This window comes from Pleurodeles waltl, chromosome 1_1, assembly GCF_031143425.1.
Source record: "Pleurodeles waltl isolate 20211129_DDA chromosome 1_1, aPleWal1.hap1.20221129, whole genome shotgun sequence".
NCBI lineage: Eukaryota > Metazoa > Chordata > Amphibia > Caudata > Salamandridae > Pleurodeles > Pleurodeles waltl.
In genome coordinates, this window is record NC_090436.1 from 504700389 (window position 1) to 504718599 (window position 18211).

The following is an 18211-nucleotide window of genomic DNA, read 5'->3' on the forward strand; positions in this document are numbered from 1 at the left end:
AGGTCCATTTGCGGCCCATTGCACTCGCAAACAGTGTCTGAGACATTGCTGTACATCGCAGTTTGAGACTTCCTAAATGTAAGTCGCAAAAAGCTACAATTAGGAAGTCACGATAGCACATGTGGCCCTAAGTGCCGGAGGTAACTGCCATAGAGAACATAATGTAGATGTCATGTATACTGAGAATCACTTACCAACCTGCTTGATACAAATATTTTACTGCCTAGCCACAACTATGCACCATCCAGTGGAATGCGCTGTGAAGTCGACTGAATGTGCAACACACAGCGTCCAACGTTGTAATATGCCTGAACACTGGTTGCTACAATAAGTGGGCATCGTGGTATGTTGTATCTCTATGACAAAATTAGAAACAGATTTTTAAAAAACTATTAAACATGTTGAACAAACACAACCATGACAAACACTAGACTTTGGAAATGAGTGGAAGGCAGTGTTAGAGGTCAGTGGCAATGAGGATAAAGGGCCTGATTACAACTTTGGAGGAGGTGTTAATCCGTCCCAAAAGTGACGGATATACCACCAGCCGTATTACGAGTCCATTATATCCTATGGAACTCGTAATACGGCTGGTGGTATATCCGTCACATTTGGGACGGATTAACACCTCCTCCAAAGTTGTAATCAGGCCCAGAATATCATCACCTGGAGGTCAAGAATACTATTAGAACCCAGAAATCCCTTGCCAGTCCATTCCTCCAATGACAGATGTGAAGTAAGTCCAGGTGTGATGCAGCAAGGAGTGTGTGGAATGACAGAGAAAGATAACAAAAAGAGGAATTTAAAGGACAACAACACTTTTCATACAAGCACACCCTCCATTAGCCTACAGAGATCCATTCACACACTCAATCCTGCTGTCAAGTTCACCATCCACATCTTTTTGTTACTTGTACTGAAGCACCCTTCTTACAGACCCACCATCCTTCCTATGTAGGCTCTTAAGCAACTTAGATGTGGTCAAATGGCAGTGGTTATTGCTGACAATTTTAACACTAGATAGTAACTGAACTTTCCAATGAATGTAGTGTATGGTCATAGTCATACAATTGAGGAGAAAGCAGTGAATTGCGTAAAAAATAACCACTAATCCTCTACTAGACATTAGTAATACTAAAACCAAATATATAACAAAAATATTATTTTTAAGCTTGTTATTTATGTGACAAACATATAGAGAACTTACTGAACAACTATATTGCAGAGCAACTGCATTTAACGTATCGCCTTCATGTATTTCCTTTGTTACGAACACAATGTCGTCCAGTCGGTCTCTAGAAGTGTTTCGCCTGATTTTCTCTCTTCCTCTTGGACGCAGCTCATATAATTCATTATCATCTTCCAACGCATCATTGTCTGAGTTTGTACTATTTCCAAATGGATAGCTGTGACTGACCACAGGTGGCTGAATAACTTCCGGGACGAGGAAACTACGATTCAGATTCCTTCCGGTCATGGTCAGGAAAGCTAAGGAAAAAGAAAAAACAATAAGACAGGTTTTCACAGTTGATCTTCTTGAGCATGTTTTCAAATTGCACTAAGAAAAGAATGAATAGGAACACACCTCTGGTTATTTTTTAAAGCATTTTTATTGAGGCGTATTTATTGATGGTACAGTGTTAACAGTCATTTAATAAAGTCAAATTCATAAATCGGGAAAATATTGCAGCAGCAAGTAGCACAGTACAACGTGCCATATTGTCTTATGAAGGTAAATCTGTTTGAGTTAAAAGAAAACTAGTTGTAAAGGATATTGCATTTGCTAATCTCACCCTAATGAATAATATTTTGCAGCATGTTAACTAGCTCCACAACTTCAACAATCTGTATAAGCAGCAATTCCAGTGCTTATTTAGAAGGAAGTTTAAAGGCGAGTATATCACGTTTTCTGGAACCTCCTGTTTTCACTATTGGTTGGGTTTTCCACTAAAACAAATTCAACAGGGAAGTCTCTCTGGTGTGACTGCAGTCTCCTCAAACTGCAGTATAAATGGTTATTCACAATGCCATATGCAATTTCTCTCTGTAGGTGGCAAAACTAACTAATTCAACCCGGAGATTGTCCCTGACTGCTGCCAGGGGAACACTGCAGCTATATATTTGCTGACCAGCCCTACTACCAATAACAACAGGACATGACAAAAACGTAATGGTTACTAAGGGCTGCCGGCAGGAACCACTGCAGTTTTCAAGAGGGATACTTTAACTAGGTTGTTCATGCTGGCACACTATTGCTTTATGCACAAAATAAATAATTACAGGTCTAAATTTTATATTATATGTTCAGAGGAGTAAACCTCAGTGTACGCCTTTACAGGTTAAGACAACCAGATCACCAGTCTATGGGCATGGCCTTGTGTGATGCTACCACGCACTGTTCGAGCTCAGGTTCTGCTCAACCCTTCTTACCTCTGGGTAAGTCGGGAACAGTTACAAACATTAACCTGTTTCACAGAATCTCAAAATGTTTCTGAGGTTATCATGAGTGATACATCCCTACTAATATAAAGAAAACACTATGGGAAGTACCCACTCGGAGGGGAAACCTTCAACTTCTTCCATTGCTATACATTGCTACAATATTCTGGAAATATGAAAGCGGTGGCTGGGAGAGTGGATGAGTGAATCCACCTACATAATGTGGATTCCAAGTGATTTTAATCATCAAATGTTTTATTTGAAGGTAACGCAAGAAACTGTACACTAAATGCACTATGTACACACAACCCCATCTCTCTCCCCCACCCCAAAACTGGTGTTAAGCTGTATATTTTTGAGGGTTGAGATAGTGTTCTAAACTCCACAACATGTTTTACAAGAAAGGTTACTGAATACTTAGCGATGAAGGCTCTGTGAAGCTGTTAGTAGACAGTTAGACCTGAACTGTGTTACACGTGCTCCTGGTGTTTTTTTGTGCGTGTGTATATATTTGTACAAGCCTACTTACAGCTGAGTAAATCCTCTTGCCAACAAATAAGGTGCCCGCCTGTGTTCCTGCATCGCACTCCACTGATCTGTGCCACAACGATGGCAACAACTGTTAGAGAACCAGTTATAAGTACTCTTCGATAAAGGACCTGAAATAAACTGCATTAAGGATGGACACTATTTCCTGCAAAAACTGATGGCTGTGTGGGCTTTCAATGAACTGCGAGACCCCACCAGTGCCGTACTACCCGATAGCCTTGTGACCAAGAAAGCAACACTAGTAATGAACGAGGAGGGCTCTAAAGGAAAGCTCCCTTTTCATAATACAGGGGTTTTGGATGTCCAGAAATTGAAGTACTTTCTCATACGTATTCAGAGGCATTACACAATCTAAGGCTTTATCTTGGGAATGAATTTAGGGAGTGGATATCTAGAGGAACCAATGTGTCCAAGATCAAAGGATTTTTTGCGGCACGCTGCATAAAAGACAACTAGGACCCAATCACCGCACAAAAAGGAAGCTACTAAAAGTTGAGAAATAATACAGATTTGTGATTTGGATCACCAGGGGTGCAGAGATAGCTGTGACAGCATGCCAAGTCCAGGATTACAAGTGGCACGGGGGTGGCTGCAACAGCCTACTATCTCTAGGGTTGCTAGAAGCCTATTAAGCAGAACTGTATTTAAAGGAGTGAGAGGCATGTACCAGTTTCTTATTGGATGGTTGAGTAAGCTATCCGCTTTTCAGTATTTATTTTTTTGTGGCTTTCAATGGAGTTCTGTCAGTGTTTTCCAAAGTTTTTGAAATCAGCTACCTGAACTCCAAAATAAACTAAAACAGTGTTGCCGGTTTATAAATAATATGTTGTTTTTTTGCAGTGATTGTTATAAAGCACATATTTAAGTTAAATGAGAGGTAATACAAGGTAAGTAGTGTCTTCTGATTAACAGTGTTCTGATGCTTGTATGCTAGACTGTTTTAGGCATAGAAATTCTGTGTATTGCACTCTAGTACACTCATATCTCATTACCATCTCTCTCACCTCATTATATCTCTCACTCACTGTCAGGACTCTGTCTAGTGTACAGGACTACCAATGGATTAAAAAAGTGAGCATGCTATATTCAAATGTTTTAATAGACAATTACTGGGCACAGCTGTGAGTCATTCACCCACTCTGAATTGAATATTATGAAATTGTAGGGGTGGTCAACACTGCCAACAGCATAGTAATGTCAGAAACCTTTATAATTTTTAACTACATCAGATTAATTTGTAGCCATGTATTCTAAGAGACCTGGAACTTGATGCTTTAAGAATGTTCACCGTTTTTTCCATTTTTTTGCCTGACTACATTAAGGTGGTGCTGCTGCCATATGGACAGTCATAGCTGTTAAGTGTCCCTATAACAAATGTCTCCCTTTAAGTCAGCCCTGACCTTTTAAAAGAGATCACATTGTATTCTAGGACTTGAAATGTTGCTGTTAACATTCTAACTATGGGCTCAAAACACGTGTTTAAGCATAAATTGAGAAACACTTCTGCCCTGATGGCAAAGCTATAAGTAAACTAAGAGGCAAGTCATGCATGGATCATGTGTACCCAATGTGTGGGGCTAGATTTATTATACAAGGAGCAAAGTGTTGAGAGTATTTAATCAAGCAAAAGAGGTTTTTTTTTTTTTTTTTTAAACATCAGAAATGTTGAACTCACATATTTGAAGGTGCACTCATATGAGAATGAAGAAAAAGGTGACTGTAATATACAATATTTGCCTGGGATCCCACAATTCGAGACCCGTTTCCAGGTCAAGTACATTACAGTCAGGTCGAGTAGATTATTCAAGCTACTCGACCTCCAGGTCTAGTAGTATTTTTATGATTTTTCGAGGCCTGTCAATACTGACTTGTTAGAAAAGGGAGCCAATGTATCAAATGTTTTGACTCATTATGTGTATGTGAGTAAATGCAATAGTACATATTGACCAAGATTGTTAAGGATCCACCATTGCACTATGAAACACTGATAAAAGATTAAAAGTGATTGTAATAATACTAGATTCTTTAAAGTGTACAAAATAACTAGATCCATTGTAAACATATTTCTAAACCCCACACCTTCAATTTAAGCGCACAAAACAGGAGGAAAGAAAAGGGAGAAGAAACAAATTTATTTTAGCAACATCCCTAACAACAAAACTCAAGCAGAATAATCTCAGATCAGTCTCTTGTGCTGCTAACCTGTATAACAAAGTTGCATTGTGTTGGTCCATTCAAGAGAAATAACAATGACACATTTTCTGTCACTTTTTCCTTTCTCTGACTGTTACTTCTGTATGTGGCTGTTCAGATATTTATGGGTGTTTACATTGATGAGGGCTGTTTCCCTTATGGTGGGGTTTTATCAGTTATTATAGGCTTAAACCTAAAACAGGATAGCTTAGTTATGAGGAATGTTTCTCACATGCAATAAAGTGCTACTTAATTGCAGGGTTCAGAGATTTAATTTTCGATGCCATCTTCTTTCCTCAGTGGCTACAAGTGTGTTTATACAGGGACTCGACCATTCAGTGTGGCATTACAGTCAGCACTCACCCTCCATGTAGTGCAATGGCTGCAATTGTGGGTGTTACCAACACCACCTGTTTCATCACATCACATAAGGAAAATAAATAATACAGGCAGTATACATTCACTGAGTGACAGTTGGCAGGTTTATGAGATTTACTGTTTCTTCCAAGTGTAAGTTGTATTCATTGCCGATCAATCTGATATTGGTATGTTTTAGAACTTCGGAAACTCGGTCATGGAATTGCCAAGAATATACAAATGTTCCACAGAAGGAGCTGTTTGTCTTCCTCACTGCTGCACTGCAGGAGAAGATTTTGCTCTGTTGATTCATGTTCTTGACCAGCAGATATTAAGAAAGTAACACTGATATTTTCATAAACACATAAACCACAACCCATTTAGGACTGTTTTTTTTTTTTTTTTTTAAAGATGACTGTGAAATGGGGATAGTCCAGTTGGTATAATAACATATGCACAATCTATTCACAATTTGTTATGCAAACATGCCAAAATTTAAAGAGCAATAATTTAATCAAGCAGCTGATACTTAGTTGAATAGTTTAGTGAGCAAACATTTTAGAAGGGCAAAATTACCTTTTCTGTAGAATCCACTGCCCTTTCCAGGGACAGTGCATACTTCAACAGTTTATGTATTATGTTTTGAAAGAAGTGTGTGTTACAGCCAGTTTGTGTTCTAGTTTTTCACTTCTATGAGAATATACATTGTCATTGCTACTTTTGATGTATTACAGTTTATGGTTTGATAGTCACCCTCTTATCTTTAAGTTGATTTATCTGATGTACCCTGAACTGCTATCAACTTGTGACATTTATTAGTGGGCATCATCAACTGAGGAGTAGGAGTGGGTAGAATTTTACCCTAGCTTCTATTGCACTTCTTGTAGTATGCGTTACAAGGGTTTTACCCTATTTTCCACTTGCAAGAGTTTCACCCGGTTTACACTTGCATGGGTCTAGTAGCACTCTGTGTTGAAAGTGTTTTTACCTGGTTTACAATTGTGGTTGCAAGGGTCTAGCTCCCCTCATGTTCAATGCTGCACATGTTGTTACTATGTTTAAAATTGTAAGGGTAAATGGGTACCCTGTTTTCAGAGCTGCCTTTGGCCTGGTTTATGATTGCAAGGGTCTAGTGATGCCCTGTTTTCAATGTTACAAGTGTTTCCCCTCTGTTTACAATTTTAAGGGTCATGTGTACCAGGTTCTACTGCACAGGATTTGAAACTCTAAATTTCCATTTTTCAAATGTGTGGTGTTGAAAGATACCCAACTTGGATGTTTCACTGGGGTTCAATTCACATTTGGGAATAATCAAGGGTTCCGAGAAACCCTGTTTGGATATGAAGTCAAGAGGGAATGGTGCTGCATGTTTGTGCGTATGTTTTTGATTGCATTCTATGCTGACTGCTTTTTATTTGGGTCTCAAGCTTTATTCTGTTAGTACTTTTGTTTCTTCTTTCCTCCTAACTTTATAGACATTATTTTACTAAATTCTTCATCAGTTCAGTGTGGCCAACTGGCTTGATGGGTTTTGAGTATTATGGGTGTCTCTATGCTTGTATCCATTTGAGGATGGGGGAGTGTGTTTTGACCATTCTATGTGATTTTAGTTTGCAATGTGAATTCATTTTTGTATTTGTTTGCCCACATTTGTGTGGTCTTGAGATCTGTGCGTTCTGTTTATAGTTCCCCTTTCATGTGACTTTGTTATCCTTTCTCGAGGTATTTCAGAGTACATATTTTTTCTATATGTTTCCTTGTGAAAGGGGGATATGTGTGATGACATGGAACTCTGTGTGGTGGAGGTTTGGTGGAGCAGTCACTTGGCAGTTAGACTTAGGTTAAGGTCCTGCTAACACCTACTCTTTGTATACATGCTTCTACTTGTACCTGCCTGCTGAATAACTCCTCTTGCAAAACTACAAGGTGCCTGCGCCACACCATTTATTTATGCCACACAAATTACATAGGCCAGATCTGCATCCATTCGCTTACAAATTATTGAAACGTTTATTTGATTTAAATGAATCTTAAAACTACTGTCAACATATTTTTCTAGAATGAAAAAACAAACTATAATGGTTTTTAATCTCCAGCCTATCCCAAATTTAGAGGTTTATAATAATAAACAGAATTTGCATAGCACTTTGCACCTATGTGCAGCACAGGACAGCAGGTGATTGGTTTCTTTTCAAATGGATAGACAGTTTCTGCTGTAAAATAAACGTTAGGTCACCTTTCTAAAACAATTTGAGTAGGCAATCAAAAAAAGTGTATCTGGCAGTAATATTTAATGATTTGTATAACTGTTTTTTAATTTTGCCTATTTTTTTTTATTTTTTTTAACTCAGAAAGCCACGTGCAAATGAAAGAAGGTTTAACATTTTTATTGAAAAGAACAGATAAAATTCTGCATTCTGCAAAGAGCCTATTGAGCGGATTAGCAAACATTTTGTGGCTTACAATGATCATAAAATAGTGAAACACTGGGAAAGAGAAATTGTCAACAACATTTTGTTAGACCTGACAGCCTTAGGGTGGTCACCCCCAACATTTTGCCTGCCTCCCTACACTTTTTGACACTATTTTTGCTGGTTTTATGACTGTGCAATTTAGCACTGCTAAGCAGTGCTAAAGTCCATATGCTCTCTCCCTTAAAACATGGTAACATTGGTTCATACCCAACTGGCACATTTTATCTACTGGTAAGTCCCTAGTAAAGTGCACTCCATGTGCCCAGGGCCTGTAGATTGAATGCTACTAGTGAGCCTGCCACACTGGTTGTGCCACCCACCCAGGTAGCCCCTTAACCGTGTCTCAGGCCTGCCATTGCAAGGCCTGTGTGTGCAATTTCCCTGCCACTTTGACTTTAGAAATTACTTGCCAAGCCTAAACTCCCATTTTTCTACCTATAAGTCACCCCTAAGGTAGGCCCTAGGTAACCCAGAGGGCAGGGTGCTGTGTAGGTAAAAGGCAGGACATATATGTGTGTTTTATATGTCCTGGTAGTGGAAAACCCTTAAATTAATTTTCCACTGCTGTGAGGCCTGCTCCTTTCATAGGCTAACATTAGCGCAACCCTCATAAAGCATGTGGGTGGTACATTCTGATTAGAAAGGGGTAAACCGGTCATATTTAGTATGGTCAGAATGGTAATACAAAATCCTGCTAATGGGTGAAGTTGGATTTAATATCACTATTTTAGAAATGCTACTTTTAGAAAGTGAGCCTTTCTCTGCACTTAAATCCTTCTGTACCTTTCAATCCACATCTGGCTAGGTTAGTTGACAGCTCCCTTGTGCATTTCACTCAGACAACCCCAAACACAGAATGCTCAGTCACACCTGCACACATCTGCATACAGAATAGGTCTTCCTAGGCTGGGAGGGTGGAGGGCCTGACACTTACATTTCAAAGGTCTGTCCGGCTCCCTGAGTGGAGATTGACACAACGTCAACGTTGCGTCCGGAACTTTGACACATAGCCCACCGGATGGATGCATCGCCAAGCCAGAACAACACAGCCAGACTTCCTGCAAGAATAATCGACGCATCGCCAGCCGTGCAGCAGAAATTCTACCACATGACCCACCGGATCGACGCAACAGCTGTGACTTTGCTCCGGATGCCCAGGATTTCCACACATCGTCTCTGGGCGTCAAAACACCCCGCATCGCAAAGAGGATTCAAGCCTGTGTGCCAGAATTCAGCGTAAAGCCCTTGCCGCATGGAAAAGAATCGACGCATCGTCTGTGTGAAGAAATCCGACGCACACCTACCTTTTTCCACGCATCTCCTCCTCTGCGGTCCTCTTGCGAGTAATTTTTATGCAAACCCAGTACTTTGCGCTTGCAATAGAACATTGTTGGTTTTATGAACATAAGACTCTTATTATCATTACAAAAGTGATATTTTAACTTGTGATTATCAAATCTTGATTGTTTTCACCTTAATCAGATAAATATCCCAAAAAAATGTAAACCTGTGTGGAGTCTTTTTGTGGTGTTCTCACTGTGTTATTGCATGATTTATTGCACAAATACTTTACACATTGCCTTCTAAGTTAAGCCTGACTGCTCAGTGCCAAGCTACCGGAGGGTGGGCACAAGATAATTTGGATTGTGTGTGACTTACCCTGACTAGGATTGTGGTCCCTACTTGGACAAGGGTGTATTCCTCTGACAACTAGAGACAACATTTCTAACATGTTTGAAATTAGACGTTTTTCTGATAATGGCCGAGCCATAAACTTTCTCCAGATTCCTTCGGTCATGTACAGCTTTTAGTATACCTGGAAACAAGGAATACTCTCAGCCAACTGAGCAGTCACACACAATAATTATTCACTAAACACCAAACATACGTTGGCATTAAAAAATAAATAAACAGAAATTGCCTGTCAATGAAATCTGCTTTTCTGAGCTGTACACAAGTCTAATTTCAGGGAAAGGTTTCCTTCCCAACGCTATAATATCACACGGATGTGAGGTATACTTAGCATTTAAACTATTAAAATTAAGGGTTAACAGTAAAAAGCAGCATACATTCCCACACAGCTACTGATGAAATTGATACTCCACATATGGATAAGTATTTCTCACAGAAGAGAAACAGGCAAACCCTGGGGAACGATGGATACATTCTGGAGATTTATTTTTTATAGGACTATGGAAAGAAGGATATCTGCAATTGTTGGTTTCAGGACAGCAGGCACACAGGGATAACTATCAACCCTAGAAATGTGTCTTAATTTATCTTAGGGAGGCTAAGTTGACTGTTTTGGTTTTACCATCTGACTTGGAGTTCCTGTTCTTTGTTTGGGGAGAGAAGGAGAAATGCAATCTTTTAGTGCTTTAGTTTTATGTCCTAAGTGATCAAATGTATCCTTTGCTCCCCAGATAGCAGGAGATAAGTCTCTCAAGCCTGTTGGGGCATTCACTTTTAATGTAAAGTTCGGCATCTTCAGTATATTGCAAATAAGAGACACCATGTTTTGTTAGCACATTCTTTGACTTGAGGCATAGAGATCGAACAGCATCAGTAATGACAGAGCCCTGCAGTATCCCACAAGGGAATTTTCGACACAGGTAGGAAAAAAAAGTTTCCATTTTTGATGAGATGCATTCTGTGAGAGATAAGTTCTAAACCAGTTTAACACTGTTCCTTCTATACGTATTCTGATTCTTAGGATTTTGAAGGTGGATATCTTGATAGACATATGCTTCACTGTCAAGCCAGACCTAAAAAGGTTTTGTAGGAAGGCATTGGGGAAATTCAGAAGGTATAAGGGACAGGCAGTGGATTTGCTCACTTTTCTGGCCAAAAGATCACCTATGTTCAGTCCCTACTCTCTGATCAGACCCTTTATTGTTCTTCTCTTGGTTTTAATGTGTAGCTGAGTACAAGTGGGTCAAGGATTCCAAGCGGTTGCTGCTGCACAAACTAGCTGGAGATAAATGATTTTTTTCTTTTTATGTCACAGGTTACTGAGTGCAAGGGAGTTACAGCATGCCACGAAAAATAGTATTTTCTGTGTAAGGTGATCTTTCACCCAAACAGGTGGCTGGCACTTTCTTGTCCTTGAAGATTTCTGGTCACAGCATGCGCTTTCGATTGTGATGAACTATTGTTTCTACAAGGAAAAAATAAAACTGTGAAAGGGGGTTAGTTTGTCCATTATTTATCGCTTCATTGTCAATCTTACTTTCTTTCTATGCATTCGTGAGTATGTCAGCACCTTTCTGCTTCACTCTGTCTCTGTGTTTTTTTCTTGCCTGGAGCATGGATGAAGTACTGATTGATTTCATGATTAGTGTTGTACCTTCACTTGGATTGTGGTACTTTGTTTTATTTTTTTGCTTGCAATCCAATTTTAAACAATCAGAGTTGATGCTCAAGCTTTGTGGCATTTCTAAGAGCAGAATGCAAACAACTAGCAATAATGAAACGTTGGCATGTGACCAATTTCTGAAACGTACATTTCAGCCACCCGTCACTTTTACTGGCGATCAAGCAGTAAATATACTTTCTTTGTTAAAGAGTGATGCCATACCGTATGTGTTTTTCTGAATTATCGTTTGCTGCTGTGTCACATTTGCTTAGTTACCTCTTTTAAAATTTAGAGGCTGTTTTATTCAAACACAGTGATTTCAAAAGGTTTATATGTTTCACCTTTACCTCTACCTACCCCTAAAATCATCCTTACCTCCCTTTACCAACCTGAACCCTAAAGTCACCCTTTACCACGAGCCACCACAAACCATAAATTCACTCATACCTTTCTTTAACCGTAGCCACAAACCCTAAACTCACCCTTACCGGCCTTTAATTCTACCCACTCACACCCTACATTCAACCTTACTTCCATTTACCTCTACCCACCCCGAACACTCAAGTTACCCTCACCTCCATTTACTTCTACTTACCCCATAACCTCATGTAACCCACACCTCCATTTATCTCTACCCACCTCATAATCGTCATGTCAGGCGATACCATCTATTTCAGCTTGTAAGGCTGCGGCTCGACACTGGAATAAAATGTCGCTTTTTTTTGTGTGCAAATCAGATGATGCTCGTTGAGGCTTCCACAGTCATGGCTTATACAGATTTGATGCAGTTCTTCCAACTAGGGACACTGTTCGCCCTCGCACCTGAATGATTTTATAGTTGTTTTTTGATTTCCTAGAGCTAGCTAGTAATGGCTTTTCGAGCAGGCCCCTGATAAAGACCGTGGACTGTGAATGGTTCAACTTAAGGTTATTTTTGGCACAACAGCTTTCCACCCTATTAACCAGTGCCTGAAGGACATTCAGCACAGAAAATTCATTCACATTGTTGAATGGGCACACATGACTAGCTATTTTGTTTCAGGTGGGCTCTTATCCAGGGCCATTCAAAGGACTTTACAATTAAGGACACGTTTTAGGAGACTGGATTAGCAGTATGGAAGGAGGCTCCCTCCAATTCATAATTCAGTGCATTGTGAGTGGGGTGTATTACACACAAGAGAAGAGATATGCCTGTGTGTAAACAAAGAGGGTAGTATACACCTGTGTGAGTATGGATTTACATTTTACCTGTGTGAACCCAGGTTGAAAAATATGCCCAATACCAGATAACCTGTGAACTGAGAGTGCAGGACGAACAAGTATAGGATAAGAGATGTGAGTGTATGTTGAGAGGTGTGCCTGTGAGCGCTGAATGAGCAGCGAGCTTGGATGATTGCAGAATAACGGGTGTTTAAGTATGAACGTTGGGTGAGCGTTGTGTATTGTGAATGCAGGATTTGAAAAGTACATGTACGAGTGCGAGGTGAGAGATGTATATGTTTAAGTGTACGCTGAAGAGTGTGTCTGAGCCACTTGATTTGTTCAATTATCCAGTTTTTCCAATCATGTATGGGTGCATTTTAACTGCTTCCAAGTCACTGGAAGCCACTGGATGTCTGTCACTAGTACATGTTTAATGAGCTTACCAAATATTTTTAATGTAGGTTCACCATATTAGAGAATGAGCATTCTTTGATCATATTCAAGTATAATTGCAAAGTTCATTTAATACCGCCTCCTACCACTTCATTGTTTGTAGAGGAACAACCAGTTGAGTCCTGAGGACGTGGTGCTACCCTTTACATATGTGTCCCACTGAGGATGGTAATTAGAAAATATACTTGACCATTATCAAAGCAAGTTAATATGAGTGAACCTGGTCATTTAAATTTACCTATAATAGCTCACATTCTTTCATGAATTATAAAGAGATAACATGGTAGTGTGTGCAATACTGGTTCGGGCACAAATACTTCTTCTCTGGATTTCTCACACAAGACCCTGAAGAGGAACAATCAAATCTGCAGGGGGGCCGCTGTGACAAAAAATCTCTACTGAAAGGACAGCTGAGCCCTAGCATAAACGTGTTGCACAAGCCACACTTTGCAGAAACAAAGTCGGTGTAATAGAAGACAGCCCAATCTGTTGCTTTGGACCACTGGAGAAGCCTGAGTAGGTGTCAAAAATACAAACTGGAGATTTGCTGTTTTCTTTAGGATGCAGCAACCACCATAACCACAAAACAGCATTGGAACCTAAGTGAGTGGAGAGGTGCACTTTGTATATTGCACGTACACCATGTGGAAGTGAGCAGAACTCCAGCATGTTTTGAATAACTTACTGTTATCTCAGAACTAACACTCATCATTACAGAGATAGTGCATCCACGACGATAGTGAGATGGTGTCTCCCGTTCCAGCTATTTCCTAAACACCCTCAAAACAGTTATCATTCTCTTCGAAGAAAGGACCGGGGTCAAGTGTGATCAATTCCACATGATGACGTTTTACTATAGCAGCAATCTGTAATTCATCAACAACTTCATTACAGCACATGCACAATACAGAGTTCAAGCACTAGATCTTGAACCTTCTGGGGAATGCTATGTGATCCAAGAAATCTCTTGGAAACAAACCCTACCTTTATACAGGGGTGTTACACTGAGATTAATCATGTGTACCTGAATATGCCCTAACACTGGCAAACGCTTGGTGTAGTCAGCTAAGGTCAGTCAAGCCAATTTTGTGAAGCTCCGTGCAGAGTGACACAAAAATTGTTAAAAGGGATGGGTGTGAAAAAGTAGTGTTTTCCCATTTTAGCTACCACATGAAATTTTGCTTGCACCTGCAGCAAAACTATTAACTGATTAACAACACAGTTGGTATGAAAGTAGAACCTTTCTCACAAAGCAAGCCTCCAGTGTTTTGGTGTAAATCTGTTTGATACTTTTTGCGATATAAGCCTTTCAAAATGTTGCCAGGTAGGCTTATAAGGGTTAATGCTTTTGTGTGTGTCTGCCATTTTCCGTTGTAAATCATATCAATCATTTGATTTTTTTCACATATCTGATTAGCTAATTAAGGGATTTCTTTTTTTTACCTCCAGCATCATTAAAAACAAGATTTAAAAAAAAAGTTTTTTTTTTCCACATAGTGGAAAAAAAAATTCTACATCCATGGGAAAGCACCAAGAAGGGCGTTTGACCCAGACGGAAGGCTGCGAGGCACCCACAGCTGCGGAAAAATATGCCAAAAAATATCAAAACATGTTCACAAATTCAACATTGTCATGAAAATAGGGATTCCATGGCCACCATTCTGTGCACAGCAAACAGGACACCATTTTGTGCAGGAAAATACATCATTAATTAATGAAAATAAACTATTTTGAAAATAAGGGAAAATAATTGTGCATAGTCTGCTCAAGGCCATGGAAAAGCCCATGCACAGGATGGATTGTCCACCTGCAACGGGCTGGAAGCAGGTCAAGGCCTTGTGCAGTACTGACTGGTCGCCAACAGGGGTTGGGTGCATGACCCAGAGAGTGAGGCATCCGGTCATAATGCTAACTTGACGAACTTAGGGGCTGATTACGAGTTTGGCGGGTGGAAAAACCTGACTGCCAAAGTCCAGATGAGGAGACCACCACGGTGCTCTCCACCGGCCTCATTACGAGTTTTCCACTGGTCTAACCTGCGTAAACCAAGGTTTCCACTGGTCATCCCAAAGGAAAACTTGCAGCGGCATTGGACTCAGTTCCACATTGTGGGGTTTCAGTGAGCTACAGACAGTAACCATGTTGTATGATGGAGGGGACCCCTGGCCAGAAGTGTTTCCATCCCATTGCAGGAAAAACCCCTGTAATCATCCCCCAACACATTTAGTGTCATCCCTGGGGGAAGGGAGTTCAGGGGAGTCAATGCTTTGTGGAGGCAGATCTTTTGGCCACACCTTCTTTGCCTCTGCCTCTAGTGTTCTCACCTCTGTAAACTCCTTTAGAGTAAACGGAGTTTCCTGCTGCAGTTGTTGTTGGTTAGAGAGGGTCAGTCCAGGGAAGTGGCCTTTTTGCCCCCCCCGTACTGGGGTCTCCGAAACAAGCTTTGGGAGAGGGTATTTAGAGAGAACCAATTGCTTTGGCTGTGTCTGTATCTTTTTTAAGCATTTGAAACACCTACAGTCGAAAGAGATATTTGTGATGGAACGGCAGGTTTAGGAGATGCTGTTGCGCTTGTGGCTTAAAGCCAGAGATACAGTGCCAAGCATGGCATCTAATAAGGACACTCAAATTGATCCCCCTGTAGCCACACTACCAGCTGTATCGAGGGTGCGGAGGATGGTAGTGATGGAGAGGATCTTATTCTCTGTGACTATCTCCCACAAGGCCTGTGTTGATCTTGGAGGTGATAGAAGAGTTCCTCCATTTTGTCTCAATGTGCTGTGTTGTAGCAAGAGAGAAAGCCAGCAGACTTTGTGATTCTCCATTGTGTGGCTGACTGTGAAGCCACGTTCTTGCCGGCTGCATCAATCTTTTTGCTTTCCTATTCAGGAAGCAGGGTGCCACCAGTTCCCTGAGCACTAGCACGTTATTGCTCCATGAGGGAAACCAGGGAGGGATATGATAGGCTGTCTCCCCCAAGCACAGGAGTGCTGTGACCGTTATGAAGAATGTGGTGTAGCTGGCACAAATGGGGTGGCACTTAGGAGAGGCAGGTGAATAGGAGGGTAATGTGCAGGAAGTGGGCTAGAGCCCCTATCCAAATGCTTTGTGTGCTTAGGAGGATGTGTGGGTCCCAAGACAATCTCCTCTTCAAAAATGAGTCTCCTCTTCCTAGGTATAGTGCCCTGTGACTTGGGGGGGATACTGTCCTGTGCCTTGGGTGGCAGCCTGTTGAGATCTTCCCAGTTTGTGGCTGGATAAATAGTCTCTTAACACGTATTGAGTTACTCCAGCAAATGCTGAAGGATGGGCTGTTCCAAGTCGTCGGACCGTGACGCTGATGGGGGCTTTGGTGCAGAGTGGCCTGAAGCGGAGAGATCTTTCTTATCTCCAACGAGTTTTTGGTGTTGAGATTACCTTTGATGCCAATTGAGGCTTTTAAGCCGAGCTGGGTTTCTTCAGCAGCAGAGCCATATTATACAGCAGACACAAAATATCCAAATGTACCTTATTAGTCACCAGTCCACCGGTCCAACTGATCAGCTTCACCGTCAATTTGCTGAAATCAAGTGGTCCCACATACACATTCAAATTCTGCCTAATGTTTGGCAGAAACCAGTAGAACCAGTCCACCCAACTACTGTTAGCTATGGCTGGATCCATCGCCCATGTGACTTACAAGTAAGCAGGCAGCACGCACAGGCTTTCCCTTAGGATTGTTTTTTTTTTGGCAGTTGGGGGGGCAGGGAATTTAGAAAAGAGTGGACCTCCAGGTTTCTTATCTGGGCTAGTCTTTTCAGACTTCAGCCTGAACTGTTACTTGTGTCATTCCACAATGAGGGTCTCTGGCTTGGTACCCACCCTACTGTGACTTTGTGGTTCACTTCTAATGCCTTTGTTAGCTCAGTTGAATTGGTTGCCTGCAGGACTTACACTAGCTCGCTAAGTAACATAGGGTTGATTTGCAATTGATTTTCACTCAAGACGTTCAGCAGTCCACTCTGCAAGATCATATGGGGGGGGGAAATCTAAAAAACAAAAGAACAAAAAATGAGAAAACATTTGGAGTCCGGGCTAAAGCAGGATTTCTGGCTGCCTCTGCCCTTGCACAAAGAGCTAAGTAATGCGCAGAACAAGTTGTTGCTATAGCAAATCGCAGCTCACACTCATGCAAGGAGTCTAGAGCTGCGGATAAGGGGACGGACTCCCCAGTGAACTCCCCCGTGGAATCACTGCAGGTTTCTACAGCTGTCACAATTACTGGCTCTTCCAACGCTATAAGAGCGACTGCTGGGTCATCCTCTGAGTCATCCTCCAGTGGGGTCGGTCCAAGTCTGGAAATAAAGTGTGGTACAGCTAAGGAGTATCTTTTGTTTTCCAAAGGTAAAACTGATCCTAGGGTTTTGCAAACCTTACAGTCAGCTACCCTAAAGGCAGTTTTGACTATATCAGCTTCCATATTAATTTCAAGCCTTGATTCCTCACAAGTGTCTTTCTATGGCCCCCAAGATACAACTTCTCAACTATTAGAGCATGCTCTAATGGGGAGTTACCAGCAGGAGGCACAGCAGCAAGATTCCTCCTCCGACAAATCAGGCAGTATGCAAATGAATGTCAAAATGATGCTCAATGTGATACTCATTGAGATTAGAGAACTCAGGGCATCACAGGCGACTGAAGTAGCAGCTCTCCATGCAAGGCTTGCAAAAACTGAGGGGATGATGGTCCAGTTTCCTGAAAGGTTGAAGGAGGCAGAGGCCAAAGAATTGCAATTGGAAGATCAAGTCACTTTGACCCAAAAGCAAGTCACCCAGCTCAAGAAACACAACTCATCTCTTGAGGCCAAGATAGAGGAATATGAAAATCACTCTTAAAGCGCTAATCTGCGCATAGTAGATGTCCTGGAGGGATGTGAAGGCCAGCAAGTTCTTCAATGGGTGGAATCTTTTATTAGGGCTTCTGTTCTTCCAGATTACTCCGGTGACTTAATAACAAGGGCTCATCATGTTCCAGCCAAAGGTCCCCCCAGCTCAAAATGTCCACGCACTATTCCTGGTACACTTGATGGACTATATGAATAAAGAATTAGTGCTAGCCGAGGCCGTTAAGCAAAAACAATTTTCTACACCAGAAATACCACAATGTTTTATTTTAACTGATACAACTGCTTCAGCTGCTCGTTGTCGGA

At 41.1% G+C, this 18211-nt stretch overlaps 1 protein-coding gene across 6 annotated transcripts in view; it reads right to left on the minus strand.

Moving 5' to 3' along the window:
• LYSMD3 (LysM domain containing 3) overlaps window positions 1-18211 on the minus strand; it is a 106110-nt gene that overhangs the window by 29577 nt on the left and 58322 nt on the right. For all 6 annotated transcript variants that reach the window (XM_069225258.1, XM_069225221.1, XM_069225239.1 and 3 more), the window contains one exon: window positions 1208-1488. In XM_069225258.1, the coding sequence (XP_069081359.1) occupies window positions 1208-1477 (270 nt within the window). In that variant the 5' untranslated portion in view covers window positions 1478-1488. The remainder of the gene's footprint in view (window positions 1-1207; window positions 1489-18211) is intronic.